Source organism: Rhinatrema bivittatum, chromosome 4, assembly GCF_901001135.1.
Source record: "Rhinatrema bivittatum chromosome 4, aRhiBiv1.1, whole genome shotgun sequence".
NCBI classification, from domain to species: Eukaryota; Metazoa; Chordata; class Amphibia; order Gymnophiona; family Rhinatrematidae; genus Rhinatrema; species Rhinatrema bivittatum.
Genome location: NC_042618.1, coordinates 310539314 through 310551425, shown reverse-complemented (window position 1 = coordinate 310551425; position 12112 = coordinate 310539314). Strand labels below are relative to the sequence as shown.

The following is a 12112-nucleotide window of genomic DNA, read 5'->3' as shown; positions in this document are numbered from 1 at the left end:
TGGCCCAGCCATGCGCGTATCCCCCGGTTTTAGCTCGTACAGTGCTTTGAAAATTTACCCTTTAGGTTTTAAGATATGCGTCCTTGTCTTTTGGATCAGAGAAAATATGGTGATAAGAAATTTATGTGGATTTATTTTTTAGGGTTCTATTGCTTATGTATCTCAGCAAGCATGGATCCAGAATTCCACCCTGAAAGAGAACATTTTATTTGGACAGCAATTTAAGGGGCCAAAATACCACAATGTCCTGGAGGCCTGTGCTTTACTGACTGATCTTGAAATGCTTCCAGGGGGAGACCAAACTGAGATAGGAGAAAAGGTAAGTTACTGATGACCAACAAGAATTTCTCTGTTTGGCCTTTGATAAGCACCAAACTTTGTCACCTTGAAGCCTGGGCATTGACCTTAGGGGTTGATTTTAAAACCCCTGCGCGCTGGTGCGCCTATTTTGCAAAGGCCGCCGGCACGCGCAAAGCCCCGGGACGCGCATAAGTCCCGGGGCTTCGTAAAAGGGGCGGGAGGGGGCGTGTCCGGAGCAGGGAGCGGTCCGGGGCGGGTCCGGGGGCGTGGCGATGGTTCGGGGGCGGGCTGGGAGGGTGGTCCCGAGTCCCCCGGCACTGCGGCCTCGGAGGGAACTGAGGCAGGCTGCGCGGCTCGGCACATGCAGGCTACCGATTTTGCGCAGCCTTGCGCGCGCTGACCCCGGATTTTATAAGATAAGCGTGGCTACGCACGTATCTTATAAAATCTGGTGTACTTTTGTTCGCACGCGCGTATGTTTTTAAAATCTACCTCTTATTGTTCATATTTCAAACTCTTTCAACCATTTTTTTATGTACCAATAGATATAGATACTCTAAACAAAACAGCAGAGAAGATTTAATGTGCACAAGCATAAGGTAATGCATTTGGAGCATAAGAAAATAGGTGCAATATACTTTGAACAGAACAGTACTTGCTAACACTAACCAGGAAACAGACCTGTGTATACTAGGTAATAAAAAGCTGGAAATGAATGTGCAAAGCCAAGAAAATGTAGCCATATTTGGGCATGTGTTGGCATGGATTAGATGGAATCAAGAGATAAGTGTCATCTGTCCACTGTATAAGATCTTTGATAGCCTATGGTTGACATATGAGTGTAATTTTGAGGTATCCATCCTCAAAAAGGATATTTACTTATTTAATAGCTTTTCTATACCGCCTATACAAATTGTGGGGCAGATTTTAAAAAAGTATGTGCACCCGGCGCAAACAAGAGTACGCCGGATTTTAATAGATACGCGCGTAGCGGCGCGTATCTTTTAAAATCTGGGGTTGGCACGCGCAAGGCTGCGCAAAATCGGCAGCGTGCGCGCACCGAGCCGCGCAGCCTGCCTCGGAGGGAACTTTCTTTCCGGCGCCCCCCACCTTCCCTTTCCTTCCCCTAACTAACCCGCCCCCCGGCCTTAACTAATTCCCCCCCCCACCTTTATTTCAAAAGTTACGCCTGCCCAAGGCAGGCGTGACCTGCGCACCATGTTCCAGTCCGGGGGCTGGTCCGGAGGCCGTGGCCATGCCCCTCGGAACGCCCCCCGATGACGCGCCGGCCCTGACACGCCCCCAGGAAAGCCCCGGGACTTACACGCGTCCTGGGGCTTGCGCGCCGCCGAGCCTATGCAACATAGGCTTGGCGCACGCAGGGGGTGGAAGGGGCAGCTTTTCGGGGGTTACGCGCGCATCTTACACGCCTACCCCTTTGAAAATCTGCCCCTGTAGTCTAAGCAGTTTACAAAATATAACGTACATAATCAAGTTTTAACAAATAAAAACATTAATAGAATAAAAAACACATGTAATTATTAAATAAAATTAAAAACAAACACACAATAGAACAGCATAAAAATCAAATAACAAGACAGGAAAAGCCTTCATGTCCGATGAACAGTAAACACTAGTGAACATAGATAAGTTTTTACAACCTTTTAAAATTCTCTTGTATTTGTAAGGAGTCAAATTGAATTTGGTAATGGGTTCCATAATATAGGGCCTACTATGGAAAAGGCACGTTTTTGGGTTAGTTCTAGCCTGGCTGTTTTGATATTTGGAACCTGCAGATAATGTTTGTTGATTTATCGTAAGTGGCATGGAGGTTGATATAGACATAAGGAGAAACATAGCCATATGGTCAATGCACTGTGTATTAAATTATGGATGATGGATAGTATCTTGTATTGAATACATTGACGTTTGGGTAACCAGTGAAGTTGTTGTAAAACTGGAGTAATATATTCTCTACCGTTTGTATTGGTGAGTAAATGGGTTGCAGTGTTCTGGACTAATTGAAGGGGATGTAGTGTATGGTCAGGAAGGCTTAAATAGAGTGTTGCAATAATCTGAACCAGTCAGTATTAAAACTTGTGGTACTGAGTGGAAATCTTTAGGATATAGGAGGGTTTTTAGTTTTTTTTAACAAATTTATTTTATAGAAGGAATTTTTTTTTGTTACTGATGAAATATTGGCAGTCATGGATAGTTTGGAGTCTAAAATGACACCTAGGTTATGTGCCCGTCTAGAAATGGGGATAGTGATATTATCAAATGTAAATTCCAAAGGTGTAGCACAAGTTGAATTGGGAATAGTTGATAAGTATATTATTTCTGTTTTTGCAGCATTATATATAAGTCGATTGTGAGACAGCCACATTATTATTGATTTTAGGTAAAGGTTTACTAGAGAAAATGTGTTACTCCAAGAGATGTTATATGGCAGAGAGTGACCTTGGGGTGATAGTGTCTAATGATCTGAAGTCGGTGAAACAATGTGACAAGGCGATAGCTAAAGCCAGAAGAATGCTGGACTGCATAGAGAGAGGAATATCAAGTAAGAAAAGGGAAGTGATTATTCCCTTGTACAGGTCCTTGGTGAGGCCTCACCTGGAGTACTGTGTTCAGTTCTGGAGACCGTATCTCCAAAGAGACGGAGACAAGATGGAAGCGGTCCAGAGAAGGGCGACCATAAAGGTGGACGGTCTTCATCAAATGACTTATGAGGAGAGATTGAAGAATCTAAATATGTATACCCTGGAGGAAAGGAGGAGCAGAGGTGATATGATACAGACTTTCAGATACTTGAAAGGTTTTAATGATCCAAAGACAACGACAAACCTTTTCCGTCGGGAAAAAAATCAGCAGAACCAGGGGTCACGTTTTGAAGCTCCAGGGAGGAAGACCCAGAACCAATGTCAGGAAGTATTTCTTCACGGAGAGGGTGGTGGATGCCTGGAACGCCCTTCTGGAGGAAGTGGTGAAGACCAAAACTGTGAAGGATTTCAAAGGGGCGTGGGATAAACACTGTGGATCCATAAAGTCTAGAGGATGTGAATGAAGAAAAGAGGCATGGGGGTGGCTTGTGGGAATGTCGGCTACTACCTGGAGATTAATATCCTTATTCAATAAATATACACACGGTTCCTGATTTTTTTCCCAGAATCCAACCTGGTGGGATAGGATTTCCAAGAATTATGGTAGAAGACACACCACATGGAGCGCTTTAGAAAACATGCTGACAAGAAACACCATCCCTCGCCTCAACTTCACCTTGGGAACTTAGTTTGGATTAGCATAAAAATCTATGATTAAAGATGCCATCTCTGAAGTTTGCACCGTGATTCTTGGGTCCTTTCCCCATCACGCAACAACTGGACCCAGTGACTTACAAGCTTCAGTTACTGGCATCTTTACGTATTCACAATGTGTTCCATGTCTTTCTGTTGAAGCCTACTATTCTGTCTTGGCCAGGAAAATGGCAAATCCAGGCCACTGAAATTGTGACTGAAGAAAATGCCCAATTTTGAGGTCCAAGAGATTTTGGATTCCCAAAAGGTCAGAAACCAGTTACAATAACTGATCTCCTGGAAAAACTATGGACCTGAGGAAAATTCCTGGGAGCCAGATTCCATCCTCCAAGCCCCCTAATTCATGCATGAGTTCCATCAGAAATCTCCCAGGAAACTGAAGCCCAGAAGACTGGGTAGGGGGCTTTAAGGGGGTATTGATACGATGCATGGCCCTGGGAGTCGCCTCACTTATCTCCTCCACCGCTGGAAGCTGTAAATGGCAGGAATGCTGTGCTCGTCTATCCAGGCCATGCCACACAGCTCGCACGCCAACGAGGTGTCCAGGCCCCACCATCATTCTGACTCTCCTGGTCCTCTCTCTAGGTGTGCATGCATAGCACGTGTCCAAACTTAAAGAAACCATGGCAGGCATCATGACCCACCACCCCCTGATGATGTCAATGACAACCAGTATATGAGCCCGCTCCAGATGTCCCTTAGATGCCTTAGCAACAGATCTCCTGCATTGCAGTGCATGTTGCCAGTGTCCCTGGTTCCTACAAAACTGTCCCTTGTCTTTCTGCCTTGCCCTGTCTAGCCTTATCTCTCCAGCCTTGTCTCATCCAACCTTCCTTGTCTCATCCAGTGTCTTCTGTGTTTCTTTATCCACTCTTGGACTAACTTCTGGATTCTGACTTAATGCTTGGAACCTGTCCACAATTGCCTGCCGCCCGGACCTCACCCCCTGCTTGGACCTGATCATTCTTGTTAGCCGCCTGCCCCAACCTTGGCCTGTTCCTGCCTCTGTTAGTCTGCTGCCTGCTCTGTCCCTGGTGTGCCTTTGGATGTTCGTTATCATCACTGCCCTAGGGCCCTGCCCAAGTCCTGCCTGTGGTCAGAATGCAAGGGCTTAACCTGCAGGGGAGGCGGCTGGTAAAGATGAATCTCCAGTCTGTCCCGCTACAGAGCACATTCGCCAGCCGCTGACAATAGGCTTCGTGGATTTGCCCTCGAGGCTTCGTAAACTATTCCGCAGCACAAAGGGCTCACACACCTGCTACCCTTCACAGTACCTTCATTTCCTAAAGATTAGCATTAATGGCGTATGGAAATGTTTCTGTAAAACCTCCTAGAAGACATTTGGTACAGATGTCCATGTTGTGAAATGTGATAGTAAGTTAACTGAGGATTTGAAAGATCATGAATCCACCTAGACTTGTAGATAGAGTGAGCCATAAATAAATAAAATGAATGCTATAAAAATTAGTCAAAAATCCACTAGCTGGATAAAGTGGCCTTTTCATGCAGTTTGTTTTTCTACTTCTTTGCTTTGCAGGGAATCAATCTGTCAGGTGGGCAGAAGCAGAGGGTGAGTCTGGCACGTGCTGTCTTTTGTGGTGCTGATGTTTACCTGTTGGATGATCCTCTTTCAGCCGTTGATGCCCATGTAGCTAAACACATTTTTGACAAAGTCATTGGACCTGATGGTGTGCTGAAGGGAAAAGTAAGTTAAATGATTTTTGAGTTACTTAAGGTAATTATAATATTGTGGTGCATACCACAATAAAATGATGGGGAAAAACTGCTGTTTGATTGGTTACCCTTAATTTAGACCTCAGGTTTTTCCCAAACAGTTGGCATTTGTTAAAGAAATGGGAGCTCCATGTATTGAAATGACCAAATATCCAATTTATTAGGAGTCACAAAAAGATAATCTAAGAAATAAAACTTAGGTAAGTAATATTGAGGGTTAAGCTTAAGCAGCAACTTAGGTTTATTAAATATTGTCCTTATCTAACATCCAACAACTAACTACTTCAGCTCTACTAACACAAAAATATGAAATGGAACATGCAGTTGTAAATCCCTGTAGGCAATATAAAGGTACACATAGCCGGGAGCAGACTGCCTGCTCTCCCTCCCCTTCCCTCTCTGTGGTGATTCTGACCATGCTTCAGGAACTTACCACTTATTACCTTATATGCAATCCAAAAAGTCTAAGAAAGGACACCTGTTTGTCTCAGAATCAGACTGCTTTATTTTCAGATACTTCAGGTTTAGCAGTTAGAATAAAATAAACACATGCCTCTAACGTCTAACACAGGACAGGTTTATAGTGAGTAAAGCTCTGCATCATTAGTAAACTTAGCATATCAGAGACCTCAGCTTGCTTGGTAGAAGATTACCATTGGTTCTCACCCATATAGAAGTCCAATATGCAGATCCATGGGAGACAATGTGGCTCACAGAGGACATCCCTGGACTGGCAAAACAGGTTGAAGTCTCTGTGTCCCAGCCACAGTACAGCAGGCAGGACCTTCTCTCATGTGGGGAGACCTCGGGCAGGCTGAAACAGGTCTGCTGGTTGTAGGAAGGGGCAGGCAGCAATGGCTCAGGTGTTGTCTTCAGGCGTAATGAGTCTCTCTCTGCTGGTCGCCGCGCTTAGTCTCTCCCCAGTGCAGCTTCTAACAGTCAGGTCATGAATATGCATCTGTCAATCAGAGCACGAAAAGGGATTATTTCTTCATTTCAGACTGCTGCCGCTCTGTCCCATCGGGGTGGGGATGGTCATTGCTCCTGCTATGTGGTGACTCTGGAGCAGGGTCTGGTCTGGTCTGGTAATCTCTTGACTAGTGAGCTGTCTTGCTCTGCCAGTGTTTTTCTCTGAGCTGATCTGTCATATAAACTGACCTTTGGATAGTTGTTTTTGCCTCTGTGACCTGCCCCTGTCCTGGGCTTAGCTCATATTTAATGGAAAAAGACAGTCCTTTAGAAGGGCCTCAATACACAGCTTGCTGGCAGAACAAATAGCTCAGACATGAATTGCTTCTCCAGGTCAAGGTTCATCACCTCTGTATCCCTTAGCTGGGATACAGGCCTGTGTCCGTATTGTGATCAGAATTCATATTTTGTTGCATACAGTGGTAAACATTTCTAGTATCTACTACATCCTCACTTTACCCAAATTATCGCACACACAAAATTAACTGATATTATGCAGTGTATTAAGAGGCCAATTTTCAGCAAGATCTGGCTGTCTAACTATGGGGTTAGGTGGCTAGATCCCACAGGGTGAAAATTCTACCTGATGAGCAGCTAAATCTAGCAGATTAATGAAACCAGTTGTAACAATATAGTCATTTAAAATTAGGCAGCCTGGAGATGCTCCTGGCATCAGGAGAGGACTTTTCCCTCCTGTGTCTTCACTATGAAGGGAAGTACTGGGTGGGTTTGTTCCTGAGAAGAAAGGAGGCCTCACTTATAGGCCCTTCGGTTGCACTGATTTGGACTCAGAAAAAACAGTCTCCATAAAGAAATGACAGGCAAGATGGCCGCCGCCTAATAGGACCCGGGAGGACCGCCTGCGAAGTGTTGTTCCTTTTCTACTTGCTTCATTTTCAAAATGCCCCATACTAAACGAAAGGGGAGACTGAGAGGGGTGAGCGACAACTTACCCCCCCAGGAGTCCTCACAGCTTCGCATCGATGGTTTCTTCGGGAGTGCAACTGCTTCTACACCGGTGAGCCAGGTCGCTGGGAGAGAGACGCTGGAGCGTGCGCCCTCACCCCTGACTCCAGACACCTCTCTGAGCCCCGGAGATCCGAAGCGGCCCGCACTAGCATCTAACAGCGAAGAACCTGCAAGTAACCCGGCAGAAACAGAGGCTCCCCAGGAGGAATACCTGGGTGGAGCAGGGGTTAATGCCGGAGAGAGAGACCCAGGAGGATTGCGAGGAGGAAACGCTTTCCAAGGAACAACGACAGAGGAAGCAGTATCGCAACCCCTGCAAGCTCAACAACAGGCTGGAGGAACAGCGTCCCTGCAAGGCTCTGTGCAGTGCGGAGAAGGTACTATGGAGGAGGGAGAAAGCCGTTTGAGAACAATGATTGCAGGCTCTGAAATTTTAAATATGAATACAGGCACTTTGGAAGGTATTTGGACAGCACTGAGATCAATAGATCAGTCTATTAAAACATTGTCTCAAATTACATTAGACACCCGAGAACAGACAATATCAAATAATAATTTGGTAAAATCGTTTAATAAAAAAGTGGAAGACCTAGAAGTAAGAATAAATTCAACAGAAAAAATTCAACAGAATTTAATATTGTCTGAAAAGATCATTAACAAAAGACTAGAGGGAGTGGAGAACGCATTAAGGGCTCACAATTTAAGAGTCTTAAATTTTCCTGTCTTAACAGTTAACACCCCCTCTAGATATGTTTAAAATATATATGACACGGATTCTAAAGATCCCAGAGGCTGCTTCACCAGTCATTGTTAAGGCTTAGTATCTTCAGCAAAAAGATCAAGTAACAGAACAAGACCCAGCTGGGCCTCAAGCTACAAGTTTGGACTTAACTAATTTCTTGGAAACGTCGTTGGATTCAGAGATTATACAGAGAAAACCTCTGCTTATATCATTTGCATTTCTTTCTGAACGGAATCATATTTTGAGACTATTCCTAAGAAATAGGCAGACGTCTTTCTTTGGCCACCCAATCTGGATATATCCAGATGTAATTAAAGTGACACAAACGAGACATAAGGAATTTCTTTCAATGAGACCTGAAGTCTTACAGCTGGGAGCAAGCTTTGTATTAAAATATCCATCAAAATGCTGTATTCGTTATCGTAATGTTAATTATGTTTATTTAGAACCAGACCAGCTCAGGGTTTTCATACGGTCATTATCCCAAGAAACCCCAAGTACCGCCTCGGTAATATGATAGAAATTGAGCTGTTGTACTATAGGCAAGTAGCCTTTTTTCTTTTACTTATATTTTGCTTGAATTGTGTAGCTCGGTTCCGCCTCTCACCCTCTTTTCTTATAATTTTTTTGTTGGTGATAATAGAAATTGATTTCCTATTGTTTAAATTTCCTATTAAGAGATGTTAAGAGAGAGCCAACAAATATTTTCTGTACAAGAATTGTCTTGGGTTAAATTTCAAAATTTTGAAAATAAAGAATTAAAAAAAAAACCAAAAAAAAAAAAACCAGTCTCCATACTTCAAAGGATGTTCAGTAAAATGTTTACTATAACAAAACCTCTTCTACTGTCATAACGGCATCATCAAAATTTAACAGTTCTCTAACGAAAACTTCATGCACTTTAGCTTTGGTTCTGTCAAGAGAGTTTGAACAGTTTCCCATCAAATATTGTGAGTAGGTACTTATAGTCTCTCAGCTGTTTACCCAAAGGCACAGAAGTGTAAAGAAATTTCCGAACTGGATAAGGGCAAGCACACTTTCCTGTTTGACCCTGCTGTACATGCTGAAGGCTTACAAAGTTTAAGCCATCATGCTGAATAGTCTCTCTCATGCTGTTATGGAAGGATATAATGAGGCTTAGGACCTTCGAAAGACAGCCAACTTTTTCCAGCAACTGGAATAATTTGCCTTTGCTCATCAAGTTGAAGGACTTAGTGAGATCGATAAAGGTGCTTTCACCTGTTCTCTGTACCACTTCTGCAGCTACTGTAGGAAGATCATGCCGATGGTAAACTACTCCATTCAAAAGCCACACTGTGACTCAAGGTAGACTTTATCAGCAAGGATTTGGAGTCCATTTTAGAACAATGTGTGCAAAGAGTGCCAGTTGTGCTTAGGAGGTACATACTATGATAGTTATTATAGACGCTCCTTTCACTGTTGTTCCCCAGTCCATTTTAATTATTTTGGGTTGTACATTCTAAAATAATAAAGAAACAGAAAATGGTTTTGCTTACAAAAACATTTGTGTGCTAACATTGCAGACAGTGCAGAAAAATCCAAGATATTGGTATTAATGCCTTTCTTCCTTTACAGACTCGGATTTTGGTGACACATGGCATCAGCTTCTTGCCACAGATGGATCATATAATCGTTCTTGTGGATGGGAAGATCTCAGAGATGGGTTCCTACCAGGAACTTTTAAAGAAAAATGGTGCTTTTGCAGAATTTTTGCGCAATTATGCACCAGATGAAGATGTGGAGGAGGAAGAACCAACAAGTAAACTCTATTATTGTTTATATGGCAAACTTTCAGGTCGATACTGTAACGTGCGGTTGAAGATTTCCCATCTGTAACGTGCTGGGAGCGCACAATTCGGACGCGTAAGGCGATCCAGCGATCCAGTCTCCAGTTTCACGCGTCCTTAGCGCTTCTTAAAACAGACGCATAACCCTTTCCGCACGCAGCATGTATATGATATGTAAATGAACGAATTAGCTGTATAATGAAGGAATTAGCTATTCCCCTCCGATACTGTAACGCGCGCCCCGACTATCGCTGCCATTTTGCCCCGCGTTTAACCTGCTAACTTACCGCCTACCCCTACCCCTGCGTTAGAGGCAGGGGTAAGGGTAGGCGGCAAGCTTTCCCCCAGCCCCCTCTCACCTGCCCTGGCCGCGTCCATGGATGCTGGCCTCCGGGGCAGCCCCAGTCCTCCCCCCTCCTCCCGAAGAAAAAAAAAAGCGAAAAAAAGTTGCGAGAGAGAGAGAGGGGGAGAGGACGGCAATCCTACGCTCGGCGACTTACTTTTGCAGCCCCCCTCCTCCGGACATCGTGGCTTCCCCCGTGCCAGTTCCCCCTCCCGAAGCAGGGCGCGAAAAGTAGCCTTGCTCCGGGAGGAGGGAAGAAAGGACTGGCAGTGTAAAGCGGCGAAGCGACTTACTTTTTGCAGCACCTTCCGGACATCGGACGACCTCTCCTGCCTCCAGCTGCTCGCGAAGATGGACGCCTGCACGGCCGCTGAAGACATGACGTCACGACGTTTGGCGTCAGGCATGTGACGTCACGTCTTCAGCAGCCGTGCAGGCGTCCATCTTCGCGAGCAGCTGGAGACAGGAGAGGTCGTCCGATGTCCGGAGGGGGCTGCAAAAGTAAGTCGCTTCGCCGCTTTACACTGCCAGTCCTTTCTTCCCTCCTCCCGGAGCAAGGCTGCTTTTCGCGCCCTGCTTCGGGAGGAGGGAAGAAGGGACTGGCAGTGTAAAGTGACGAAGCGACTCACCTTTTGTAGCACCTTCCGGACATCGGACGACCTCTCCTGCTGCTCGCGAAGATGGACGCCTGCACGGCCGCTGAAGACGTGACGTCACATGCCGTGATGCCAACGTCGTGACGTCACGTCTTCAGCGGCCGTGCAGGCGTCCTTCTTCGCGAGCAGCTGGAGGCAGGAGAGGTCGTCCGATGTCCGGAGGGGGCTGCAAAAGTAAGTCGCTTCGCGCTTTTCGCGCCCTGCTTCGGGAGGAGGGGAAGGGGAACTGGCACGGGGGAAGCCACGATGTCCGGAGGGGGGCTGCAAAAGTAAGTCGCCGAGCGTAGGATTGCCGTCCTCTCCCCTCTCTCTCTCGCAACTTTTTTTTCACTTTTTTTTTGCTTCGGGAGGAGGGGAGAGGGGACGGCAATCCCGACTTCCTGGTATCTGTCATTTCAAATGACATTTGAAATGACAGATACCAGCGTGGCCGTGAAGCGTTAGGCCCGAGCACCCAGGTTACTGTATAGGCGCTCTATACCGTAAAATGGGTTGCGCGGGCCTAACGCTTCCCTAACACTTCGCAGACGCGGCATGCATTTGCATGCAATTAGAAGAGAGTATCGAGCGGTAGGTGAAGAGAACTGTGCGTGCGGGGAACGAGGGTGCGCCAGGCACTGCCGCACTCTTTCTACCGCGGCCGTAGAGTATCGACCTGTTTATTACTTGAAGCAGAGCTGCAAAATGATTAAAAAAAAATCAATAATGAATTGATTTAATTGATATGTTTCCTGTAAGGCTAACTTAGAGGTAACCTTCAAAAATCTCACTGTAGTCCTAGTCAGTTTCCACATTTTCTGATGTATATTCAACGATACTCCACTATTACTGTGTGAATGCTTTTCAGAAGATTTCACTACCTTCAGCAGCTGATAAACCTTTTCTGTCTACACTTAACAGGTCTATGAGGTTTGATAAACCTGTCCTCATATTTTGTAGTGTTAAGGAGGCACTGCTAGGGTAGGAGAATAGAGGTGAAGTGGAAGAACAGTGGGATAGATGAAAAGGAGGTGTAGGTAATAGTTATGTTAAAAAATTAAATAAAAGTAAGTGGAAAAAGAGTGATATGGTTTTCAAAAACGTGGCTGAGAAAATGACAATAAGGCTAGCATTTAAAACTAGAGATGTGAATCGGAACCGGAATCGGTTCCAATTCCGATTCACATCGTGAATTTTTTTTTGGTGCGGACCGATCAGGTTTTTTTTTTATCGGCTGCGCCCGAGCCGATAAACAAAAAACCCACCCTGACCCTTTAAAACAGCTCCCTTAGCTT

At 45.2% G+C, this 12112-nt stretch overlaps 1 protein-coding gene across 3 annotated transcripts in view; it reads left to right on the top strand.

Annotated features, from left to right (window-relative positions):
* The window catches only part of ABCC3 (ATP binding cassette subfamily C member 3), a 475864-nt gene that overhangs the window by 264804 nt on the left and 198948 nt on the right, over positions 1 to 12112 (top strand). For all 3 annotated transcript variants that reach the window (XM_029600255.1, XM_029600254.1, XM_029600256.1), the window contains exons 17-19: positions 143 to 319; positions 5155 to 5322; positions 9628 to 9811. In XM_029600255.1, coding sequence (XP_029456115.1) covers positions 143 to 319; positions 5155 to 5322; positions 9628 to 9811 — 529 coding nt within the window. The remainder of the gene's footprint in view (positions 1 to 142; positions 320 to 5154; positions 5323 to 9627; positions 9812 to 12112) is intronic.